At 42.6% G+C, this 27,278-nt stretch overlaps 1 protein-coding gene across 4 annotated transcripts in view; it reads left to right on the top strand.

Annotated features, from left to right (window-relative positions):
* Positions 1–22,738, top strand: part of rab27b (RAB27B, member RAS oncogene family) — a 70,208-nt gene extending 47,470 nt beyond the window's left edge. For all 4 annotated transcript variants that reach the window (XM_055865165.1, XM_055865172.1, XM_055865190.1 and 1 more), the window contains 4 exons: positions 8,360–8,445; positions 15,915–16,018; positions 18,659–18,782; positions 22,467–22,738. In XM_055865165.1, coding sequence (XP_055721140.1) covers positions 8,360–8,445; positions 15,915–16,018; positions 18,659–18,782; positions 22,467–22,653 — 501 coding nt within the window. In that variant the 3' untranslated portion in view covers positions 22,654–22,738. The remainder of the gene's footprint in view (positions 1–8,359; positions 8,446–15,914; positions 16,019–18,658; positions 18,783–22,466) is intronic.
* The last annotated feature ends 4,540 nt before the right edge of the window (positions 22,739–27,278 follow it).

The raw sequence follows: 27,278 nt of genomic DNA, 5'->3' as shown, positions 1-27,278 counted from the left end.
TATTATGTCATTCTGTATCATGTCATTATGTATTATGTCATTCTGTATTATGTCATTCTGTATTATGTCATTCTGTATCATGTCATTCTGTATTATGTCATTCTGTATTATGTCATTATGTCATTCTGTATTATGTCATTCTGTATTATGTCATTCTGTATTATGTCATTCTGTATTTTGTCATTCTGTATTATGTCATTCTGTATTTTGTCATTCTGTATTATGTCATTCTGTATTATGTCATTCTGTATTATGTCATTCTGTATTATGTCATTCTGTATTATGTCATTCTGTATTTTGTCATTCTGTATTATGTCATTCTGTATTATGTCATTCTGTATCATGTCATTCTGTATTATGCCATTATGTCATTCTGTATTATGTCATTCTGTATTATGTCATTATGTCATTCTGTATCATGTCATTCTGTATTATGTCATTCTGTATTATGTCATTATGTCATTCTGTATTATGTCATTCTGAATTATGTCATTATGTCATTCTATATTATGTCATTATGTCATTCTGTATTATGTCATTCTGTATTATGTCATTATGTCATTCTGTATTTTGTCATTCTGTATTATGTCATTCTGTATTATGTCATTCTGTATTATGTCATTCTGTATTTTGTCATTCTGTATTATGTCATTATGTCATTCTGTATTATGTCATTATGTCATTCTGTATTATGTCATTCTGTATCATGTCATTCTGTATCATGTCATTCTGTATCATGTCATTCTGTATTATGTCATTATGTCATTCTGTATTATGTCATTATGTCATTCTGTATTATGTCATTCTGTATCATGTCATTCTGTATTATGTCATTCTGTATCATGTCATTCTGTATCATGTCATTCTGTATTATGTCATTCTGTATCATGTCATTCTGTATCATGTCATTCTGTATCATGTCATTCTGTATTATGTCATTATGTCATTCTGTATTTTGTCATTCTGTATCATGTCATTCTGTATTATGTCATTCTGTATCATGTCATTCTGTATCATGTCATTCTGTATTATGTCATTCTGTATCATGTCATTCTGTATTATGTCATTATGTCATTCTATATTATGTCATTCTGTATTATGTGTCATGTTTTGTGTGGAACCCCAGGAAGAGTAGCTGCTGCTTTTGCAACAGCTAATGGGAAACCCTAATAAAATACCCCTAAAATACAAAATAAAGTGTATTCTCGACACCTCGCTACTTGTTATTATTCATATTCTACACACTTCCATAGCAACGGTTACCGACAACATCCACTTCCCCACCACCACCCGCTGTAAGACCCGTCCCATTCCCCTAACTGTTTAAATGAAGTGTCATACTGCCATTCCTTCCTCTGTCATCAACTCAGCTCTCCTTCCGACTCACTGAGACGGTGTCAGCATTCCCTTTCTCCACATTTGTCTCAAAGTGAGCACTTGCACACTCGCCATTGTGGATTTAAAAGAATTGGAGTGATGAAAGCGTTGGCCGGAGGGACTTTCCAACCATTGTTAAAAAGGAGGGTGAACGGTTTGGCCATTAAGAAATGCAGTGGCCTTGACTGAAGCTAAACGAGAGTTGTCTTGGAGGGGGGGGGGGGGAATAATATGGGTGTCTCTTGTGTGTGTGTTCACATGTGGCAAGTGTTTCTACATTTACTCTGCCAAAACAGTACACAGTTATAGTCACTCACCCTTCTAGATCATTTGAAACAATCCAACCGGGGTCTTGTGCTAGCCAACGTATTTACCCAATTAGCTTCAACCAGCTGGTGTGCGACCGTGGCAAAGATAGCCGATCTCTGTGGCTAGTTAGGGACCGTCAATAAAGTACACTATGTCATCAGTAAATTACACGGGGACAGTATTGATGGGACAGTATGGGACAGTATTTTAATCTTTCTATATTTGTATATAATTTCTACAATTTATAGTTGATTTTAGATGTTTTCTCCCCAATTTCATGGTATCCAATTGGTAGTTACATTGCGCCCAACCCGCCACAGGAGTCGCTAGTGCGCGATGGGACAAGAACATCCCTGCCGGCCAAACCTTCCCCTAACCCGGACAACGCTGGGATAATTGTGCGCCGCCCCTTGGGTCTCCCGGTCGCGGCCGGCTGCGACAGAGCCTGGACTCTAACCCAGGATCTTTAGTAGAACAGCTAGCACTGTATAGCAGTGTCTTAGACCACTGTGATACAGCCTGGATTCGAACCAGGATTAGACCACTGAGCCACTTGGGAGGCCCTGGTTTTAGATTTTTAAGTAATTGATTTGGAGCTATTGTCATTTCTAAATATTGTCCCATGTCCATTGTTTAATTTACTGATGGTCCCTAACTAGCCTCATAGGGATGTCGGATGTCAAACCAAATTGACCATGGGCATTACGATCGGGTTGCGTGAAGCTGCGCTCAGAATTGATGATTTCTTAAGTGCTGCCATGTGTGTTGTTATATGGGCAGGGTTCAAATATCCAAGCCAAGGAAACTGTTACGTACCCTTCATTACGTTACGGTACCCTTCATTACGTTACGGTACTCTTCATTACGTTACCCTTCATTACGTTACGGTACTCTTCATTACGTTACGGTACTCTTCATTACGTTACCCTTCATTACGTTACGGTACTCTTCCTTACGTTACCCTTCATTACGTTACGGTACCCTTCATTACGTTACAGTACTCTTCATTATGTTACCCTTCATTACGTTACAGTACTCTTCATTACGTTACCCTTCATTACGTTACCCTTCATTACGTTACCCTTCATTACGTTACGGTACGCTTCATTACGTTACCCTTCATTACGTTACCCTTCATTATGTTACGGTACTCTTCCTTACGTTACCCTTCATTACGTTACGGTACCCTTCATTATGTTACGGTACTCTTCCTTACGCTACCCCTCATTACGTTACGGTACCCTTCATTACGTTACGGTACTCTTCATTACGTTACCCTTCACTACGTTACGGTACCCTTCATTACGTTACGGTACTCTTCATTACGTTACGGTACTCTTCATTACGTTACCCTTCACTACGTTACGGTACCCTTCATTGCATTACGGTACCTTTCACTACGTTACAGTACCGTTCATTACGTTACGGTACCCTTCATTACGTTACGGTACCCTTCATTACGTTACGGTACCCTTCATTACGTTACCCCTCACTACGTTACATTACTCTTCATTACGTTACGGTACTCTTCATTACGTTACGGTACTCTTCATTACGTTACCCTTCATTACGTTTATTATTATTTTTTTTTACCGTTATTTTACCAGGTAAGTTGACTGAGAACACGTTCTCATTTGCAGCAACGACCTGGGGAATAGTTACAGGGGAGAGGAGGGGGATGAATGAGCCAATTGTAAACTGGGGATTATTAGGTGACCATGATGGTTTGAGGGCCAGATTGGGAATTTAGCCAGGACACCGGGGTTAACACCCCTACTCTTACGATAAGTGCCATGGGATCTTTTAATGACCTCAGAGAGTCAGGACACCCGTTTAACGTCCCATCCGAAAGACGGCACCCTATACAGGGCAGTGTCCCCAATCACTGCCCTGGGGCATTGGGATATTTTTTAGACCAGAGGAAAGAGTGCCTCCTACTGGCCCTCCAACACCACGTTACCCTTCATTACGTTACGGTATCCTTCATTACGTTACGGTACCCTTCATTACGTTACCCTTCATTACGTTACCCTTCATTACGTTACGGTATCCTTCATTACGTTACGGTACTCTTCATTACGTTACCCTTCATTATGTTACCCTTCATTACGTTACGGTACCCTTCATTACGTTACGTTACCCTTCATTACGTTACGGTACTCTTCATTACGTTACGGTATTCTTCATTATGTTACGGTACCCTTCATTACGTTACCCATCATCACGTTACGGTTCCCTTCATAACGTTACGGTACTCTTCGTTACGGTACCCTTCGTTACGGTACTCTTCCTCACGTTACAGTACTCTTCATCGTGTTACGGTACCCTTCATTACGTTACGGTACTCTTCATTACGTTACGGTACTCTTCATTACGTTACCTTTCATTACGTTACGGTACCCTTCATTACGTTACGGTACTCTTCATTACGTTACGGTACTCTTCATTACGTTACGGTACTCTTCATCACGTTACCTTTCATTACGTTACGGTACCCTTCATTACGTTACGGTACTCTTCATCACGTTACAGTACTCTTCATCGTGTTACGGTACCCTTCATTACGTTACGGTACTCTTCATTACGTTACGGTACTCTTCATTACGTTACGGTACTTTTCATTACGTTACGGTACTCTTCATTACGTTACGGTACCTTTCGTTACGTTACACTTCATTACGTTACGGTACCCTTCATTACGTTACCCTTCATTACATTACATAAAAAATTTTCCTATCTCACAAATCTCAGTTTTGGACGAGACTGACTTCATGACTAGAATTGTCCTATATAACACTTTATAGTCAATTTCGACAGTATAATAAATGTTTCTAACATATCAATGCCTTTTTCAAAACAAGAAGTTGGTGTTTTGGGGCAGTCGCTCTTTAAATCCATGACAGGGAAGGTGGAGCGTGGAGAATCGGTTTAGAGCCAGTCGCTTTCTCTTATCTTCATCCATGTTAAACTGAGTTACTGGGCTGTTTAGAGATGGCCAGGGAAGAGGAGAGGAAGGATAGCTGTGTTGTTGAGTTAATGGGAGAGGATAAACCTCTGGAAGGAGGGGAAGGGTAGATCAACCAGTTGGACCATCAATGAGATGTACTCCTGTTATAGATCAACCAGTAGGACCATAGATCAACCAGTAGGACCATTAATGAGATGTAATCCTGTTATAGATCAACCAGTAGGACCATAGATCAACCAGTAGGACCATTAATGAGATGTAATCCTGTCATAGATCAACCAGTAGGACCATAGATCAACCAGTAGGACCATTAATGAGATGTAATCCTGTTATAGATCAACCAGTAGGACCATCAATGAGATTTAATCCTGTTATAGATCAACCAGTAGGACCATTAATGAGATGTAATCCTGTTATAGATCAACCAGTAGGACCATAGATCAACCAGTAGGACCATTAATGAGATGTAATCCTGTTATAGATCAACCAGTAGGACCATTAATGAGATTTAATCCTGTTATAGATCAACCAGTAGGACCATAGATCAACCAGTAGGACCATCAATGAGATGTACTCCTGTTATAGATCAACCAGTAGGACCATCAATGAGATGTAATCCTGTTATAGATCAACCAGTAGGACCATTAATGAGATGTAATCCTGTTATAGATCAACCAGTAGGACCATTAATGAGATGTAATCCTGTTATAGATCAACCAGTAGGACCATTAATGAGATGTAATCCTGTTATAGATCAACCAGTAGGACCATAGATCAACCAGTAGGACCATTAATGAGATGTAATCCTGTTATAGATCAACCAGTAGGACCATCAATGAGATGTAATCCTGTTATAGATCAACCAGTAGGACCATTAATGAGATGTAATCCTGTTATAGATCAACCAGTAGGACCATTAATGAGATGTAATCCTGTTATAGATCAACCAGTAGGACCATTAATGAGATGTAATCCTGTTATAGATCAACCAGTAGGACCATCAATGAGATTTAATCCTGTTATAGATCAACCAGTAGGACCATTAATGAGATGTAATCCTGTTATAGATCAACCAGTAGGACCATAGATCAACCAGTAGGACCATTAATGAGATGTAATCCTGTTATAGATCAACCAGTAGGACCATAGATCAACCAGTAGGACCATTAATGAGATGTAATCCTGTTATAGATCAACCAGTAGGACCATCAATGAGATTTAATCCTGTTATAGATCAACCAGTAGGACCATTAATGAGATGTAATCCTGTTATAGATCAACCAGTAGGACCATAGATCAACCAGTAGGACCATTAATGAGATGTAATCCTGTTATAGATCAACCAGTAGGGCCATCAATGAGATGTAATCCTGTTATAGATCAACCAGTAGGACTATCAATGAGATGTAATCCTGTTATAGATCAACCAGTAGGACCATTAATGAGATGTAATCCTGTTATAGATCAACCAGTAGGGCCATCAATGAGATGTAATCCTGATATAGATCAACCAGTAGGACCATTAATGAGATGTAATCCTGTTATAGATCAACCAGTAGGGCCATTAATGAGATGTAATCCTGTTATAGATCAACCAGTAGGACCATCAATGAGATGTAATCCTGTTATAGATCAACCAGTAGGACCATTAATGAGATGTAATCCTGTTATAGATCAACCAGTAGGACCATTAATGAGATGTAATCCTGTTATAGATCAACCAGTAGGACCATTAATGAGATGTAATCCTGTTATAGATCAACCAGTAGGACCATCAATGAGATTTAATCCTGTTATAGATCAACCAGTAGGACCATCAATGAGATGTAATCCTGTTATAGATCAACCAGTAGGACCATTAATGAGATGTAATCCTGTTATAGATCAACCAGTAGGACCATAGATCAACCAGTAGGACCATTAATGAGATGTAATCCTGTTATAGATCAACCAGTAGGACCATCAATGAGATGTAATCCTGTTATAGATCAACCAGTAGGACCATAGATCAACCAGTAGGACCATCAATGAGATGTAATCCTGTTATAGATCAACCAGTAGGACCATTAATGAGATGTAATCCTGTTATAGATCAACCAGTAGGACCATAGATCAACCAGTAGGACCATAGATCAACCAGTAGGACCATTAATGAGATGTAATCCTGTTATAGATCAACCAGTAGGACCATCAATGAGATGTAATCCTGTTATAGATCAACCAGTAGGACCATAGATCAACCAGTAGGACCATCAATGAGATGTAATCCTGTTATAGATCAACCAGTAGGACCATTAATGAGATGTAATCCTGTTATAGATCAACCAGTAGGACCATAGATCAACCAGTAGGACCATCAATGAGATGTAATCCTGTTATAGATCAACCAGTAGGACCATTAATGAGATGTAATCCTGTTATAGATCAACCAGTAGGACCATTAATGAGATGTAATCCTGTTATAGATCAACCAGTAGGACCATCAATGAGATGTAATCCTGTGACGCAGAAGCAAAGTGGATAATGACGCTGCATGCTTTTGCATACAGTACCTCAGTGATGACTTGATGATGCATCTCCTGCAGACAGACACAAACCACAGCATATGGGTTATAATTAGAGGTCGACCGATTATGATTTTTCAACGCCGATACCGATTATTGGAGAATTAAAAAACCCGATAACGATACTGTTTATCTGTTTATGTCTGTTGTATCTGTTCATGTCTGTTGTATCTGTTCATGTCTGTTGTATCTGTTCATGTCTGTTGTATCTGTTCATGTCTGTTGTGTCTGTTCATGTCTGTTGTATCTGTTCATGTCTGTTGTATCTGTTGTATCTGTTCATGTCTGTTGTATCTGTTCATGTCTGTTGTATCTGTTCATGTCTGTTGTATCTGTTCATGTCTGTTGTATCTGTTGTATCTGTTCATGTCTGTTGTATCTGTTGTATCTGTTCATGTCTGTTGTATCTGTTCATGTCTGTTGTATCTGTTCATGTCTGTTGTATCTGTTCATGTCTGTTGTATCTGTTGTATCTGTTCATGTCTGTTTGTCTGTTCATGTCTGTTTATCTGTTCATGTCTGTTTATCTGTTCATGTCTGTTTATCTGTTCATGTTGGTTTTGTTACAGTATTTTCTTTGGATTGTGCAGCAAAATAATTTTTTCCCCAGGATGTTACTGTTTTCTTATAGTAAAGTCTCTGTTGTACCATTGTTGATAACAGTATCAGTGGGATGTCTAAACACAGTTTGTTTCCTTTCTGTTTACAAAGCTAGGCGCCTGAGTAGCTTAGCGCTGTACATTTAGTGACTTAGCTGACGTAGATCTGTAGATGTAGTGACTTAGCTAACATAGATCTGTAGATGTAGTGACTTAGCTAACATAGATCTGTAGATGTAGTGACTTAGCTAACATAGATCTGTAGATGTAGTGACTTAGCTGACGTAGATCTGTAGATGTAGTGACTTAGCTAACGTAGATCTGTAGATGTAGTGACTTAGCTAACATAGATCTGTAGATTTGTGTGTCCGTGTGTTTCTCACCCTGTGTGTGTCAGTGTGTTTCTCACCCTGTGTGTGTCCGTGTGTTTCTCACCCTGTATGTGTCGGTGTGTTTCTCACCCTGTGTGTGTCGGGTGTGTGTTTCTCACCCTGTATGCGTCGGTGTGTTTCTCACCCTGTATGTGTCCGTGTGTGTTTCAGGTGTACACAGCGTCGGGCCCCAATGGAACCACAGGGAAGACCTTTAAAGTTCACCTCCAGCTCTGGGATACGGCTGGACAGGAGAGGTACTGCATTCTAATGCATTTACATGTAGCTCATAAAGTGTTACCAATGTGCCTATAATGCATTATAAAGATAGGTATTCCTATGACTACCCTATCTCAATAATGCATTATAGAGATAGGTATTCCTATGACTACCCTATCTCAATAATGCATTATAGAGATAGGTATTCCTATGACTACCCTATCTCAATAATGCATTATAGAGATAGGTATTCCTATGACTACCCTATCTCAATAATGCATTATAGAGATAGGTATTCCTATGACTACCCTATCTCTATAATGCATTATAGAGATAGGTATTCCTATGACTACCCTATCTCTATAATGCATTATAGAGATAGGTATTCCTATGACTACCCTATCTCTATAATGCATTATAGAGATAGGTATTCCTATGACTACCCTATCTCTATAATGCATTATAGAGATAGGTATTCCTATGACTACCCTATCTCAATAATGCATTATAGAGATAGGTATTCCTATGACTACCCTATCTCTATAATGCATTATAGAGATAGGTATTCCTATGACTACCCTATCTCTATAATGCATTATAGAGATAGGTATTCCTATGACTACCCTATCTCTATAATGCATTATAGAGATAGGTATTCCTATGACTACCCTATCTCTATAATGCATTATAGAGATAGGTATTCCTATGACTACCCTATCTCAATAATGCATTATAGAGATAGGTATTCCTATGACTACCCTATCTCTATAATGCATTATAGAGATAGGTATTCCTATGACTACCCTATCTCTATAATGCATTATAGAGATAGGTATTCCTATGACTACCCTATCTCTATAATGCATTATAGAGATAGGTATTCCTATGACTACCCTATCTCTATAATGCATTATAGAGATAGGTATTCCTATGACTACCCTATCTCTATAATGCATTATAGAGATAGGTATTCCTATGACTACCCTATCTCTATAATGCATTATAGAGATAGGTATTCCTATGACTACCCTATCTCTATAATGCATTATAGAGATAGGTATTCCTATGACTACCCTATCTCTATAATGCATTATAGAGATAGGTATTCCTATGACTACCCTATCTCTATAATGCATTATAGAGATAGGTATTCCTATGACTACCCTATCTCTATAATGCATTATAGAGATAGGTATTCCTATGACTACCCTATCTCAATAATGCATTATAGAGATAGGTATTCCTATGACTACCCTATCTCAATAATGCATTATAGAGATAGGTATTCCTATGACTACCCTATCTCTATAATGCATTATAGAGATAGGTATTCCTATGACTACCCTATCTCTATAATGCATTATAGAGATAGGTATTCCTATGACTACCCTATCTCTATAATGCATTATAGAGATAGGTATTCCTATGACTACCCTATCTCAATAATGCATTATAGAGATAGGTATTCCTATGACTACCCTATCTCAATAATGCATTATAGAGATAGGTATTCCTATGACTACCCTATCTCAATAATGCATTATAGAGATAGGTATTCCTATGACTACCCTATCTCAATAATGCATTATAGAGATAGGTATTCCTATGACTACCCTATCTCAATAATGCATTATAGAGATAGGTATTCCTATGACTACCCTATCTCAATAATGCATTATAGAGATAGGTATTCCTATGACTACCCTATCTCTATAATGCATTATAGAGATAGGTATTCCTATGACTACCCTATCTTACCTAAGCTTTGCTTAGCAGGAAGTCATTGACAAACCACTGCTGCCATTCAGTTCTGTAGCTTGATGTTTTGTTTACCTACTCTATATCTCAAGGTATCACTTCCCCCTTACCTTGTGGTTGATGTAGTTCTGCAAGGCCTTAACAAGACTTAACAATGAGGCGTCTTCACAGCGTCTTAACAAGCCTTAACAATGAGGCGCCTTCACAGCGTCTTAACAAGGCTTAACAATGAGGCGTCTTCACAGCGTCTTAACAAGACTTAACAATGAGGCGTCTTCACAGCGTCTTAACAAGACTTAACATTGAGGCGTCTTCACAGCGTCTTAACAAGCCTTAACAATGAGGCGTCTTCACAGCGTCTTAACAAGACTTAACAATGAGGCGTCTTCACAGCGTCTTAACAAGGCTTAACAATGAGGCGTCTTCACAGCGTCTTGACAAGGCTTAACAATGAGGCGTCTTCACAGCGTCTGAACAAGCCTTAACAATGAGGCGTCTTCACAGCGTCTTAACAAGACTTAACATTGAGGCGTCTTCACAGCGTCTTAACAAGACTTAACAATGAGGCGTCTTCACAGCGTCTTAACAAGACTTAACATTGAGGCATCTTCACAGCGTCTTAACAAGACTTAACATTGAGGCGTCTTCACAGCGTCTTAACAAGACTTAACAATGAGGCGTCTGAACAAGCCTTAACAATGAGGCGTCTTCACAGCGTCTTGACAAGACTTAACAATGAGGTGTCTTCACAGCGTCTGAACAAGCCTTAACAATGAGGCGTCTTCACAGCGTCTTAACAAGACTTAACATTGAGGCGTCTTCACAGCGTCTTAACAAGACTTAACAATGAGGCGTCTTCACAGCGTCTTAACAAGACTTAACATTGAGGCGTCTTCACAGCGTCTGAACAAGCCTTAACAATGAGGCGTCTTCACAGCGTCTGAACAAGCCTTAACAATGAGGCGTCTTCACAGCGTCTTAACAAGGCTTAACAATGAGGCGTCTTCACAGCATCTTAACAAGCTTTAACAATGAGGTGTCTTCACAGCGTCTGAACAAGCCTTAACAATGAGGCGTCTTCACAGCGTCTTAACAAGGCTTAACAATGAGGCGTCTTCACAGCGTCTTAACAAGACTTAACATTGAGGCATCTTCACAGCGTCTTAACAAGACTTAACAATGAGGCGTCTTCACAGCGTCTTAACAAGACTTAACAATGAGGCGTCTTCACAGCGTCTTAACAAGACTTAACATTGAGGCATCTTCACAGCGTCTTAACAAGACTTAACATTGAGGCGTCTTCACAGCATCTGAACAAGCCTTAACAATGAGGCGTCTTCACAGCGTCTTAACAAGACTTAACATTGAGGCATCTTCACAGCGTCTTAACAAGACTTAACAATGAGGCGTCTTCACAGCGTCTTAACAAGACTTAACAATGAGGTGCCTTCACAGCGTCTTAACAAGACTTAACAATGAGGCGCCTTCACAGCGTCTTAACAAGACTTAACATTGAGGCGCCTTCACAGCGTCTTAACAAGACTTAACATTGAGGCGTCTTCACAGCATCTGAACAAGCCTTAACAATGAGGCGTCTTCACTGCGTCTTCACAGCATCAGTCTGTGTTGCTAGTGTAACCGGCGTGACGCTAGTTAGCGGTGGTGCGCGCTAATAGCGGTTCAATCAGTGACGTCACTCGCTCTGAGACCTTGAAGTAGTTGTTCCCCTTGCTCTGCAAGGGCCGCAGCTTTTGTGGAGTGATGGGTAACAATGCTATGTGGGTGACTGTTGTGGATGTGTGCAGAGTGTCCCTGGTTCGAGCCCAGGTAGGGGCGATTAGAGGGACAGAAGCTAAACTGTTGCACTAGCGGGTCAGACACCTCGCTACGTACGAGAGAGAAACTGACGTGTCTGTTGATCTAAAAAAAAAGCCTCAATGAGAGACAGACTGAGGCTGTGTCCCGAACCGCACCCTATTCCCGACGTTGACCAGAGCCTGGATTAAACTAATGCACTTCATGAAGCTTCTTGAGAATCAACCACTCTACATTCCAACCAGTGTTCATTTCTACTGTCCTGTAGGTTATCAGTCTAACCCTAATTTGGCGTATCTGATTCAGCTAGTTAAGGTCTTGTTGAGCAGCTAATTAGTAGAATCAAGGTGTGTTAAATTAGGGTTGGACTGAAAACCTACAGGACAGTAGATCTCCAGGAAGAGGGTTGAACTGAAAACCTACAGGACAGTAGATCTCCAGGAAGAGGGTTGGACTGATAACCTACAGGACAGTAGATCTCCAGGAAGAGGGTTGGACTGATAACCTACAGGACAGTAGATCTCCAGGAAGAGGGTTGGACTGATAACCTACAGGACAATAGATCTCCAGGAAGAGGGTTGGACTGATAACCTACAGGACAGTAGATCTCCAGGAACAGGGTTGGACTGATAACCTACAGGACAGTAGATCTCCAGGAAGAGGGTTGGACTGATAACCTACAGGACAATAGATCTCCAGGAAGAGGGTTGGACTGATAACCTACAGGACAGTAGATCTCCAGGAACAGGGTTGGACTGATAACCTACAGGACAGTAGATCTCCAGGAAGAGGGTTGGACTGATAACCTACAGGACAGTAGCTCTCCAGGAAGAGGGTTGGACTGATAACCTACAGGACAGTAGATCTCCAGGAAGAGGGTTGGACTGATAACCTACAGGACAGTAGATTTCCAGGAACAGGGTTGGGCAGCCCTGATATAGGGTAAAGGGTTCCATAGGGCTCTAGTCAAAAGTAGTGCACTATATAGGGAATAGGGTTCCATAGGGCTCTGGTCTAATGTAGTGCACTATATAGGGAATAGGGTTCCATAGGGCTCTGGTCAAAAGTAGTGCACTATATAGGGAATAGGGTTCCATAGGGCTCTAGTCAAAAGTAGTGCACTATATAGGGAATAGGGTTCCATAGGGCTCTAGTCAAAAGTAGTGCACTATATAGGGAATAGGGTTCCATAGGGCTCTGGTCAAAAGTAGTGCACTATATAGGGAATAGGGTTCCATAGGGCTCTAGTCAAAAGTAGTGCACTATATAGGGAATAGGGTTCCATAGGGCTCTGGTCAAAAGTAGTGCACTATATAGGGAATAGGGTTCCATAGGGCTCTAGTCAAAAGTAGTGCACTATATAGGGAATAGGGTTCCATAGGGCTCTGGTCAAAAGTAGTGCACTATATAGGGAATAGGGTTCCATAGGGCTCTGGTCTAATGTAGTGCACTATATAGGGAATAGTGTGCCATTTGGAAGGCATATAAGAAGTGTTCTGCTATCAGAGATAAACACACGGAAAGGCAGCGGTTGTTTCAAGGCTGCCAGTCCATTTATCAAGCTTTGACTCATAGTTTGATGACTCATCCGTATGTATTATGTCATGTGTATGTTACACACGAACACACACACACACACACACACACACACAAACACACACACTTCAGCTCATTTAATTTCTGACCGGGCCTTCTCTATGCCAGAATGAGATTGCAATTCTCTAAATTGAAAGATCATAGCGAATTTGTGCCTTGAATCACTTTGCAAGCTGGAAGCTCCACTGGCAATCTTGGTGATTTATTAGACGCTAAATTACGGAACTGTCACCATTGACAGAGATATATTCAGTATATGTGACATATGTGGGAATCGAAACCACAACTCTTGATGTTGCCATCAATCAATCAATCAATCAATCAAATGTATTTATAAAGCCCTTCTTACATCAGCTGATGTCACAAAGAGCTGTACAGAAACCCATTGAACTGTCGCCATCCCCATTCTCAAACCTTCTCTAAGCCAGTCCTCGGTTGATTGGTGTCCCACGTTTCCCAAGCCCTAACTAACAAACCTGGTTAAAATAGTGGTATTTTAAACTTGAGAACTGGGGCAAAACTGGAGACCTGGGGTAAAACTGGAGACCTGGGGCAAAACTGGAGACCTGGGGTAAAACTGGAGACCTGGGGCAAAACTGGAGACCTGGGGTAAAACTGGAGACCTGGGGTAAAACTGGAGACCTGGGGCAAAACTGGAGACCTGGGGTAAAACTGGAGACCTGGGGCAAAACTGGAGACCTGGGGTAAAACTGGAGACCTGGGGTAAAACTGGAGACCTGGGGCAAAACTGGAGACCTGGGGTAAAACTGGAGACCTGGGGTAAAACTGGAGACCTGGGGTAAAACTGGAGACCTGGGGCAAAACTGGAGACCTGGGGCAAAACTGGAGACCTGGGGCAAAACTGGAGACCTGGGGTAAAACTGGAGACCTGGGGTAAAACTGGAGACCTGGGGCAAAACTGGAGACCTGGGGTAAAACTGGAGTCCTGGGGTAAAACTGGAGACCTGGGGTAAAACTGGAGACCTGGGGCAAAACTGGAGACCTGGGGCAAAACTGGAGACCTGGGGTAAAACTGGAGACCTGGGGCAAAACTGGAGACCTGGGGCAAAACTGGAGACCTGGGGTAAAATTGGAGACCTGGGGCAAAACTGGAGACCTGGGGTAAAACTGGAGACCTGGGGTAAAACTGGAGACCTGGGGTAAAACTGGAGACATGGGGTAAAACTGGAGACCTGGGGAAAAACTGGAGACCTGGGGTAAAACTGGAGACCTGGGGTAAAACTGGAGACCTGGGGTAAAACTGTGTCAACATCCCGGTTCTAAATTGGAACGCCATTTGTAAAATTCTGTTGTTGTCTCCCTCCAGGTTCAGGAGTCTGACCACAGCATTCTTCAGAGATGATTCTGTTGTCTCCCTCCAGGTTCAGGAGTCTGACCACAGCATTCTTCAGAGATGATTCTGTTGTCTCCCTCCAGGTTCAGGAGTCTGACCACAGCATTCTTCAGAGATGATTCTGTTGTCTCCCTCCAGGTTCAGGAGTCTGACCACAGCATTCTTCAGAGATGATTCTGTTGTCTCCCTCCAGGTTCAGGAGTCTGACCACAGCATTCTTCAGAGATGATTCTGTTGTCTCCCTCCAGGTTCAGGAGTCTGACCACAGCATTCTTCAGAGATGATTCTGTTGTCTCCCTCCAGGTTCAGGAGTCTGACCACAGCATTCTTCAGAGATGATTCTGTTGTCTCCCTCCAGGTTCAGGAGTCTGACCACAGCATTCTTCAGAGATGATTCTGTTGTCTCCCTCCAGGTTCAGGAGTCTGACCACAGCATTCTTCAGAGATGATTCTGTTGTCTCCCTCCAGGTTCAGGAGTCTGACCACAGCATTCTTCAGAGATGATTCTGTTGTTGTCTCCCTCCAGGTTCAGGAGTCTGACCACAGCATTCTTCAGAGATGATTCTGTTGTTGTCTCCCTCCAGGTTCAGGAGTCTGACCACAGCCTTCTTCAGAGATGATTCTGTTGTCGTCTCCCTCCAGGTTCAGGAGTCTGACCACAGCATTCTTCAGAGATGATTCTGTTGTTGTCTCCCTCCAGGTTCAGGAGTCTGACCACAGCATTCTTCAGAGATGATTCTGTTGTCTCCCTCCAGGTTCAGGAGTCTGACCACAGCATTCTTCAGAGATGATTCTGTTGTTGTCTCCCTCCAGGTTCAGGAGTCTGACCACAGCATTCTTCAGAGATGATTCTGTTGTTGTCTCCCTCCAGGTTCAGGAGTCTGACCACAGCATTCTTCAGAGATGATTCTGTTGTCTCCCTCCAGGTTCAGGAGTCTGACCACAGCATTCTTCAGAGATGATTCTGTTGTTGTCTCCCTCCAGGTTCAGGAGTCTGACCACAGCATTCTTCAGAGATGCCATGGGCTTCCTGCTCATGTTTGACCTCACCAGCCAACAGAGCTTTCTCAACGTCCGCAACTGGATGAGTACGTTGTGGTCTAGGTGCACACACACACAGACACACAGACACACAGACACACACACACACACACACACACACACACACACACACACACACACACACACACACACAAACACACACACACACACACACACACACACACACACAGCACTTGAGATATTATATGCCATTTTGCAGACACATTTATCCAAAGCAACTTATATGTGGATACATTTTTCTTATGGGTGGCCCCAGCGGAAATCAAACCGATGACCATTGGCAATGCAAGCACAAGTGCTCTAGCAACTGAGCTACACAAGACCACTTGACAAGACACATCTCTTCTAAACACCAGCATGCTTCAACCTGAATTGTACAGAACATGGCCAGGCCAGGGTTGGGGTTCCAGTTAATTCATTTATTCAATTGAATAGAAATACGTTTTTGCCCTTACCTTTATTTAACCAGTCAGTTAATAACAAATTCTTATTGACAATGATGTCCTGGCATTTGAAAGGAAGACAGTTTAATTAAGGCAGTATTGAAAGATCAGACAGGTCCTCAGTGGATCAATATCAATCAATACTGTAATCATCCTTAGAGCTAGGCCTGGAGGGAGGGCACAGGAAGTAGGCAAAGGTTAGTAGTAAACAGTTTTCTGGAGAAAGGAAAATGCAGACCTGGGTTAACCAGGCCCAGTCCAGGTTTAGCGAGGCCCAGTCCTAATTTAGCGAGGCCCAGACCTGAGTTAGCGAGGCCCAATCCAGAGTTAGCGAGGCCCAGACCTGAGTTAACGAGGCCCAGTCCAGATTTAGCGAGGCCCAGTCCAGATTAAGCGAGGCCCATAACTGAGTTAGCGAGGCCCAGACCTGAGTTAGCGAGGCCCAGACCAGAGTTAGCGAGACCCAGACCTAAGTTAGCAAGGCCCAGTCCAGAGTTAGCGAGGCCCATACTTAAGTTAGCAAGCTAGCGAGGCCCAGACCTGAGTTAGCGAGGCCCAGTCCAGCATTAGCGAGGCCCAGTCCAGCATTAGCCAGGCCCAGTCCAGTGGTTCAAAACTCTTCAAAAGAAGTGATGCTCACCCTGTATTAATCTGATACAATACTTGTATATATTAGCCAACGTTTTGACAGCAAGCTGCCTTCATCAGGGTAGTAGTATTCAGCGGTGGCATTCTGTATTCTGATCACACTGATTGAATGTAAACCAATCAGGATTTAGGCCTGGCCATCCAATCAGGGTTTAGGCCATCCAATCAGGGTTTAGACCTGGCCATAGCACTATCACAGCAACCACGTTAGTTGTTAATGATATTGTCAATGCTTTAGATGCTAAAATGAAATGTGTTGCTTTGTTAGTGGACCTGTCAAAAGCTTTTTGATACTGTTGATCGTGTTATTTTATAGAATACGTTGTCCTCGATAGGTCTGAGCTCTGACGCCTGTTCTTGGTTTCATGATTATCTCAGTGACAGAACTCAGGCCGTCGTGATTGATGGGGTTAAGTCTGAATTTCTTGATGTACATAAAGGTGTACCACAGGGGTCCATTTTGGGACCTGTTCTGTATTATGTATGATATTGCCCTGACTGTTGATCTGACTGTTGATCTGACTGTTGATCTGGCTGTTGATCTGACTGTTGATCTGGCTGTTGATCTGGCTGTTGATCTGACTGTTGATCTGACTGTTGATCTGACTGTTGATCTGACTGTTGATCTGACTGTGTATCTGACTGTGTATCTGGCTGTTGATCTGGCTGTTGATCTGGCTGTTGATATGGCTGTTGATCTGGCTGTTGATCTGACTGTTGATCTGGCTGTTGATCTGGCTGTTGATCTGACTATGGATCTGACTGTTGATCTGACTGTTGATCTGGCTGTTGATCTGACTGTTGATCTGACTGTTGATCTGACTGTTGATCTGACTGTTGATCTGGCTGTTGATCTGGCTGTTGATCTGACTGTTGATCTGACTGTTGATCTGGCTGTTGATCTGACTGTTGATCTGGCTGTTGATCTGACTGTTGATCTGGCTGTTGATCTGACTGTGTCAAAACTACAGCTATGCAGGAATCCCTAGCTGATTTAAAACGTGTGATTAATATGGGCTAAAAGAAAATACATGTTGCATTTAAACTCTCTAAATAATGTCTCAGATGGACAACATGTTCCATCATTAGAATGTCTCAGATGGACTACATGTTCCATCATTAGAATGTCTCAGATGGACTACATGTTCCATCATTAGAATGTCTCAGATGGACTACATGTTCCATCATTAGAATGTCTCAGATGGACTACATGTTCCATCATTAGAATGTCTCAGATGGACTACATGTTCATATATACAGTGTATATAGTGTTTAATGTGTGTTTGATATTGTATTATACTATTATATATTGCATTTGTAAAAGAGACCTTGGTCTCAGTATGTCTTCCTGTCAAATAAAAGTTACATAAATCATCCTGGCTTTAGATTTAGGGAGAGCACAGGAAGTAGAAAAGGTGACTAAAAGGTCAACTATAGAATGAGTATGAGGGCCCACAGCGCTTCACATGTCCCAAAGAGATGGACACCAAAGGAAAAGGAGTGAGTGGGAGGCAGAGAAAGGGTGCTTAGTGATTTTTTTTGTCCACAATGTTAACGGTGCCATGTTGTCCTCAGGCCAGCTGCAGGCCAATGCATACTGTGAGAACCCAGACATGGTGTTGGTGGGCAACAAGGCAGACCTGGCGGACCAGAGAGAGGTGCAGGAGGAGCAGGCTAAGGAACTAGCCGACAAGTACGGGTGAGTAGGAGAGAGTTACCCCCGTCATCTACACAGACAGTGAGCTCCAAAAGTAGAGGGACAGTGACACGTGTTTAGTTATTTTGGCTCTGTACTCCAGCACTTTGAAATGATACAATGACTATGAGGTTAAAGTGCAGACTGTCAGCTTTAATTTGAGGGTATTTTCCTCCATATCGGGTGAACCGTTTAGAAGTTACAGCACTGTTTGTACATAGTCCTTCCATTTTAGGGGACCAAAAGCATGGGGACAAATGCACTGTATTAAAGTAGTGAAAAGTTTAGTACCGTAATTGCTGGACTATTAAGCGCACCTGAATATAAGCCGCACCCACTGAATTTAATTTTATTTATTTTTTTGTACATAAATAAGCCGCACGTGTCTATAAGCCGCAGGTGCCTACCGGTACATTGAAACAAATGAACTTTACACAGCCTTTAAACGAAACACGGCTTGTAACAAAAATAAATAGGCTTTAACGAAACACGGCTTGTAACAAAAATAAATAGGCTTTAACGAAACAGGCTTGTAACATTTTTTTTTTTTTTAAATAGCAGTAAACAATAGCCTACCAAGAAAGTCCTTGGTCACTATCTTCCTCCTGTGCACTGAAACCACTGAAGTCATCTCCTTTGGTGTCGGAGTTGAATAGCCTCAGAATTGCTTCATCCGATGTTGGATCGTTTTCATTGCGCTCTCCTCACTTTCATCCGGAGGCAAACTCATCCAAGCCTCATTTTCTAGTTCGGGCCATCTGCTTTTCTTTCCTCTGAAAACTTTTGTTGTCTTTTTGCACTAAGTCAGTTTCTCACGCTGCTGTTTCCAACGTCTTATCATCGACTCATTAAGGCTCCCGTGCAGCAGCTCTATTTCCTTTTCCAACAGCCAGATCGATCGCCTTCAAATTGAAAGCTGCATCATATGCATTTCTCCGTGTCTTTGCCATGATGAGGGTGACAAAATGACTACCGTAATCAGAATGATGGAAAGTTTGAGCGAGCTCGATTTACGTCACATTATGTGACAGTGCTCAGTTTTTTGGCGGCATGAATTTGTGAAAGCGGGAAAAATCCAAAAATTAGCCGCGTCATTGTATAAAGCGCAAGGTTCATAGCGTGGGAAAAAAGTAGCGGCTTATAGTCCGGAAATTACGGTATTTGGTCCCATATTCCTACCACTCAATGACTACATCAAGCTAGAGACTTGACAAACTTGTTGGATTCATTTGCTGTTTGTTTTGGTTGTGTTACAGATTATTTTGTGCCAAATAGAAATGAATAGTAAAACATGTATTATCTAATTTTTAAGCCACTTTTAATGTAAATATGAATAGAATATGTTTCTAAACACTTCTACATTAACGTGGACGCTACCATGGTTACCGACAATCCTGAATGAATAGCACAAATATCATACCCTCAAGACATGCTAACCTCTCACCATTACAATAACAGGGAAGATTAGCATTTTATATCATACCCTCAAGACATGCTAACCTCTCACCATTACAATAACAGGGGAGGTTAGCATTTTATATCATACCCTCAAGACATGCTAACCTCTGACCAATACAATAACAGGGGAGGTTAGCATTTTATATCATACCCCCAAGACATGCTAACCTCTCACCAATACAATAACTGGGGAGATTAGCATTTTATATCATACGCACAAGACATGCTAACCTCTCACCATTACAATAACAGGGGAGTGTAGCATTTTATATCATACCCCCAAGACATGCTAACCTCTCACCATTACAATAACAGGGGAGTGTAGCATTTCATATCATACCCTCAAGACATGCTAACCTCTCACCATTACAATAACAGGGGAGTGTAGCATTTTATATCATAACCCCAAGACATGCTAACCTCTCACCATTACAATAACAGGGGAGGTAATAGCATTTCATATCATACCCTCAAGACATGCTAACCTCTCACCATTACAATAACAGGGGAGTGTAGCATTTTATATCATAACCCCAAGACATGCTAACCTCTCACCATTACAATAACAGGGGAGTGTAGCATTTCATATCATACCCTCAAGACATGCTAACCTCTCACCAATACAATAACAGCGGAGTGTAGCATTTTATATCATACCCTCAAGACATGCTAACCTCTGACCAATACAATAACAGGGGAGGTTAGCATTTTATATCATACCCCCAAGACATGCTAACCTCTCACCAATACAATAACTGGGGAGATTAGCATTTTATATCATACGCACAAGACATGCTAACCTCTCACCATTACAATAACAGGGGAGTGTAGCATTTTATATCATACCCCCAAGACATGCTAACCTCTCACCATTACAATAACAGGGGAGTGTAGCATTTCATATCATACCCTCAAGACATGCTAACCTCTCACCATTACAATAACAGGGGAGTGTAGCATTTTATATCATAACCCCAAGACATGCTAACCTCTCACCATTACAATAACAGGGGAGGTAATAGCATTTCATATCATACCCTCAAGACATGCTAACCTCTCACCATTACAATAACAGGGGAGTGTAGCATTTTATATCATAACCCCAAGACATGCTAACCTCTCACCATTACAATAACAGGGGAGTGTAGCATTTCATATCATACCCTCAAGACATGCTAACCTCTCACCAATACAATAACAGGGGAGGTTAGCATTTTATATCATACCCTCAAGACATGCTAACCTCTCACCATTACAATAACAGGGGATGTTAGCATTTTATATCATAACCCCAAGACATGCTAACCTCTCACCATTACAATAACAGTGGAGGTTAGCATTGTATATCATACCCCCAAGACATGCTAAAGTAGTGAACTATATAGGGAATAGGGTTCCATAGGGCTCTGGTCTAAAGTAGTGCACTATGTAGGGAATAGGGTTCCATAGGGCTCTGGTCTAAAGTAGTGCACTATGTAGGGAATAGGGTTCCATAGGGCTCTGGTCTAAAGTACTGTACTAACTATGGAATAGGGTGTCATTTGGGACGCAGCCGATGCCGCCTCTGTCATGTCTGAGTGCCGGGCTTGTCATTCAGAGCTGTACTAGCAGAGAGTTTGTGGTTCATTAACATAAAAATAATACCTGGCGGATCTCTTCTCAAGACATAACCGGAGTCGTTTGGTTGTTATTACGACCGTCTCTATCGGTGTCTAGCATGTTCAGTCCCTTATACCCTGACGTGCTTGACACGGTCACTCGATTTAACTTTCAGATATAAGATACGACTAGTAAGACCAGGTAGAATGCTCTGATGTGGGTGTGGTCCTGTCTGATGTGGGTGTTGGTGTGGCCCTGTCTGGTGTGGTCCTGCCTGATGTGGGTGTTGGTGTGATCCTGTCTGATGTGGGTGTTGATGTGGTCCTGTCTGATGTGGGTGTTGGTGTGGCCCTGTCTGGTGTGATCCTGTCTGATGTGGGTGTTGATGTGGTCCTGTCTGATGTGGGTGTTGGTGTGGCCCTGTCTGGTGTGGTCCTGTCTGATGTGGGTGTTGATGTGGTCCTGTCTGATGTGGGTGTTGATGTGGTCCTGTCTGATGTGGGAGTTGGTGTGGTCCTGTCTGATGTGGGTGTTGGTGTGGTCCTGTCTGATGTGGAAGTTGGTGTGGTCCTGTCTGATGTGGGAGTTGGTGTGGTCCTGTCTGATGTGGGTTCTGTATGTCCCCTGTAGGATCCCGTACTTTGAGACGTCGGCAGCGACGGGGTCTGAGGTGGACAAGGCGGTCCTCACTCTACTAGACCTGGTCATGAAGAGGATGGAGCAGTGTGTCGACAAGCCCACCGCCGAGCCCGCAAACGGGGGAGGAGCCACCAAGTTGGAGGACGCTGCGCCTGACCAGAAGAAGTGTGCATGTTAGACTTGGCCCCTCCCACGTCCCCTTCTCCCTACCCTGATTGGTGCTCTAGCACCCCCTCTGGTGGCCAGACACAGAAGTGCAGCAGCATCATTACATTTACATTTTACATTTAAGTCATTTAGCAGACGCTCTTATCCAGAGCGACTTACAAATTATGATGTGTGAGGGGCAGTTCAAGCAGCCACATTGCAATGGCGCTGTAGTTCCGGCCTTGCATGGCCTGTGTGTACTGTCCTGTGCCTGACTATATGTCTCTCCTGTCCTGTCCTGTGTTGTGTCTCAAATGTCACCCTGTACCTTATTACAGGGCTCCCGAGTGGCGCAGCGGTCTAAGGCACTGCATCTCAGCACTAGAGGCGTCATTACAGACGCCCTGGTTCGATTCCGGACTGTATCGCAACCGGCCGTGATTGGGAGTCCCATAGGGCGGCGCACAATTGGCCCAGCGTCGACCGGGTTTAGGGTTTGGCCGTCGTTGTAAAATAAGATTTTTTTCTTAACTGACTTGCCTCGTTAAAGGTTAAATAAAGGTGAAATAAATATAGTAAATTACTAGTCAGAAGTAATGCACTATATGAATAGGGTGCCATTTGGGACGAGAGTCTGGCCTACCAGAGGCCTATGCTTTATAGGACTTTATATCCCAATGTTGTTTACAAGTGTATGTCCAATCTAATCTACTGCCTTGGCTGTTAAGGCCCTATCATACTACAGTACCAATATTACAGTATATTAATAAAACATGTGACCACTTATTTATATATGATTTATATTTCGTTTTTTTTTTTGTGTATTTAAATATAAGTTCTCATTTTAGTTTTTTATGTATTTTTTTTGTTTTAGAATAAATTATGGTTCCACCCTTTCATTTGAATCCCCAAGTAAGAGTAGACAATAAGTGTCTAGTTAAACAATAACAGTGTCAAGCTAAATGTGCATAAAAGACAGTAACAACTTTATCATATTGTAATATCACTCAGGCAGGAAAATATATTGCCAAAGCAGAACACCTAATCTCTTGATAACTGCCGTTGGCCTGTTTGTCTGTGTGCCAAAATCACCTTCACATTTCCTGTAGTCCAGGGCAGGTTTGTCTGTGTGCCAAAATCACCTTCACATTTCCTGTAGTCCAGGGCAGGATTGTCTGTGTGCCAAAATCACCTTCACATTTCCTGTAGTCCAGGGCAGGATTGTCTGTCTGTCTGTGGTTGTTACCAAGGGCCTTTGGACATTCTTACCTACTAATCTCATGTGACAGACTTGGTAACAATAAATCTAGCTAGTTCGCTAGTTAGCACTCCAGATGTAGTTCTGTGTTCCCGTTTCTACAGTCGTAGCATGCCCCATCTACCAGCTTTACAGGATCTCACACCTCATGTCTAGTGATAACACACCTTTTCCAAGCCTACCTTTCTATTACAAAATAATAACATGATGGTATATATATATATAGTGACCAGGACAGACAGGCAGTGTTAACTATTATTGTGTTTAAGACAAAGTCCACAGTGTAGTGACTGTTCTGTATATAACTGATTTAATAAACCCAATAGTACTGTAGGTCAGGTTTGGTTTTAAAAACATAGTTATGTGGTGTAGTCTACCGGTGGTTCTATAACTAGGTGAGAAAAATGCTATTCCTTACTTACGGCAATGGAGTTTGGCTGAGATTGGAGATTCGTCGGGTTAACAGTGGATATTTGTTATCAGACATAGCTACGGCCAAAAAATATTGACACCCTTGCACTTTTGTCTTAAATAATTATCTATTTCTTGTAAAAAATAATGTTTAAATCGAAGGAGAAAAAAAAGAGGAAAATGTTTTTGTCTCAACACATTGTTATTATAATTTCAACTTTGCAGAACCAATTTTTTTTGACAATTTTTTATTATAGAAAATACAGAAAAAGGGCATAGAGAAAATTATTTGCACCCCGGAGCTAGTACTTGGTTGCACAGTCCATGGCCAAGATAACTGCCAGCTAGTACTATGGCCAAGATAACTGCCAGCTAGTACTATGGCCAAGATAACTGCCAGCTAGTACCATGGCCAAGATAACTGCCAGCTAGTACTATGGCCAAGATAACTGCCAGCTAGTACTATGGCCAAGATAACTACCAGCTAGTACTATGGCCAAAATAACTGCCAGCTAGTACTATGGCCAAGATACCTGCCAGCTAGTACTATGGCCAAGATAACTGCCAGCTAGTACCATGGCCAAGATAACTGCCAGCTAGTACTATGGCCAAGATAACTGCCAGCTAGTACTATGGCCAAGATAACTACCAGCTAGTACTATGGCCAAAATAACTGCCAGCTAGTACTATGGCCAAGATACCTGCCAGCTAGTACTATGGCCAAGATAACTGCCAGCTAGTACTATGGCCAAGATAACTGCCAGCTAGTACTATGGCCAAGATAACTGCCAGCTAGTACTATGGCCAAGATAACTGCCAGCTAGTACTATGGCCAAGATAACTGCCAGCTAGTACTATGGTCAAGATAACTGCCAGCTAGTACTATGGCCAAGATAACTGCCAGCTAGTACTATGGCAAAGATAACTGCCAGCTAGTACTATGGCCAAGATACCTACCAGCTAGTACTATGGCCAAGATAACTGCCAGCTAGTACTATGGCCAAGATAACTGCCAGCTAGTACTATGGCCAAGATAACTGCCAGCTAGTACTATGGCCAAGATAACTGCCAGCTAGTACTATGGCCAAGATAACTGCCAGCTAGTACTATGGCCAAGATAACTGCCAGCTAGTACTATGGCCAAGATAACTGCCAGCTAGTACTATGGCCAAGATAACTGCCAGCTAGTACTATGGCCAAGATAACTGCCAGCTAGTACTATGGCCAAGATAACTGCCAGCTAGTACTATGGCCAAGATAACTGCCAGCTAGTACTATGGCCAAGATAACTGCCAGCTAGTACTATGGCCAAGATAACTGCCAGCTAGTACTATGGCCAAGATAACTGCCAGCTAGTACTATGGCCAAGATAACTGCCAGCTAGTACTATGGCCAAGATAACTGCCAGCTAGTACTATGGCCAAGATAACTGCCAGCTAGTACTATGGCCAAAATAACTGCCAGCTAGTACTATGGCCAAGATACCTACCAGCAAATGCCTCTTGCCGCCATCAATGAGCTCGCTGCACCTTTCTACTGGGGCAATTTGGCCCATTCTTTAGCAGCAACTGTTGTAATTCTTCAATGTTTTTGAGGGGTGCCCTGCATCAGCTGCTATTTTATATCTCGTCCATACGTTATGGGTGCGACTCAGATGTGGACTCTTCGCTGGCCACTTCCAGAACAGTCCAGTGTTTCTTCTAGAACCAGTCCAAGGTCCTTTTGATTTGTTTTCTTTTGAATGCTTCATTTGAATCGTTGGTAAACATAGAAAGAATCCAACTGCTGAAGGAGACACTATAATGTCTGGACTTTAACGTCTCAAAAATCCACCTTAGCAACCCTAAATCCTGGGGGTGGGGGGGGGGGGCGGGACGGAATGTTCTGGAGAAATGAAATAAAATTAGAGCTCTTTTGACAATACAGATCATTTCTGTGTTTTACTGATCACCAAATTAAACATTTAATTAAAAGAACAGCCTCCCTTCAAGCAAAGAGGTTTCACAATGCTGTGGGATTGTTTTGATGCATCCGGTACCGGGGGCCTTGAACGGGTTTTGATGTTTCCGGTACCGGGGGCCTTGAACGGGTTTGATACTTCCGGTACCGGGGGCCTTGAACGGGTTTTGATGCTTCCGGTACCGGGGGCCTTGAACGGGTTTTGATGCTTCCGGTACCGGGGGCCTTGAACGGGTTTTGATGTTTCCGGTACCGGGGGCCTTGAACGGGTTTTGATGCTTCCGGTACCGGGGGCCTTGAACGGGTTTTGATGCTTCCGGTACCGGGGGCCTTGAACGGGTTTTGATGTTTCCGGTACCGGGGGCCTTGAACGTGTTTTGATGCTTCCGGTACCGGGGGCCTTGAACGGGTTTTGATGCTTCCGGTACCGGGGGCCTTGAACGGGTTTTGATGCTTCCGGTACCGGGGGCCTTGAATGGGTTTTGATGCTTCCGGTACCGGGGGCCTTGAACGGGTTTTGATGCTTTCGGTACCGGGGGCCTTGAACGTGTTTTGATGCTTCCGGTACCGGGGGCCTTGAACGTGTTTTGATGCTTCCGGTACCGGGGGGCCTTGAACGTGTTTTGATGCTTCCGGTACCGGGGGGCCTTGAACGTGTTTTGATGCTTCCGGTACCGGGGGCCTTGAACGGGTTTTGATGCTTCCGGTACCGGGGGCCTTGAACGGGTTTTGATGCTTCCGGTACCGGGGGCCTTGAACGTGTGCAAGGGATAAAATCAGCAGATTATCAGGTGTTTTGAAGTCCAATGTTCAAACCAGGCCTCAAACCAGGCCTCAAACCAGGCCACCCCACCAACTTTGCCAAAGCACAGCCCCCCACACCACTAGAGGGAGACCAACAGACCACCAACTTACTACCCTGAGACAAGGTTGAGTATAGTTCCCACACCACTAGAGGGATATCAACAGACCACTAACTTACTACCCTGAGACAAGGTTGAGTATAGTTCCCACACCACTAGAGAGAT

The sequence above is a fragment of the Salvelinus fontinalis genome, chromosome 2, assembly GCF_029448725.1.
Source record: "Salvelinus fontinalis isolate EN_2023a chromosome 2, ASM2944872v1, whole genome shotgun sequence".
In the NCBI taxonomy this organism is placed as follows: Eukaryota; Metazoa; Chordata; class Actinopteri; order Salmoniformes; family Salmonidae; genus Salvelinus; species Salvelinus fontinalis.
Note: the sequence above shows the minus strand (reverse complement) of the source record. Positions and strands in the feature narration are given on the sequence as shown.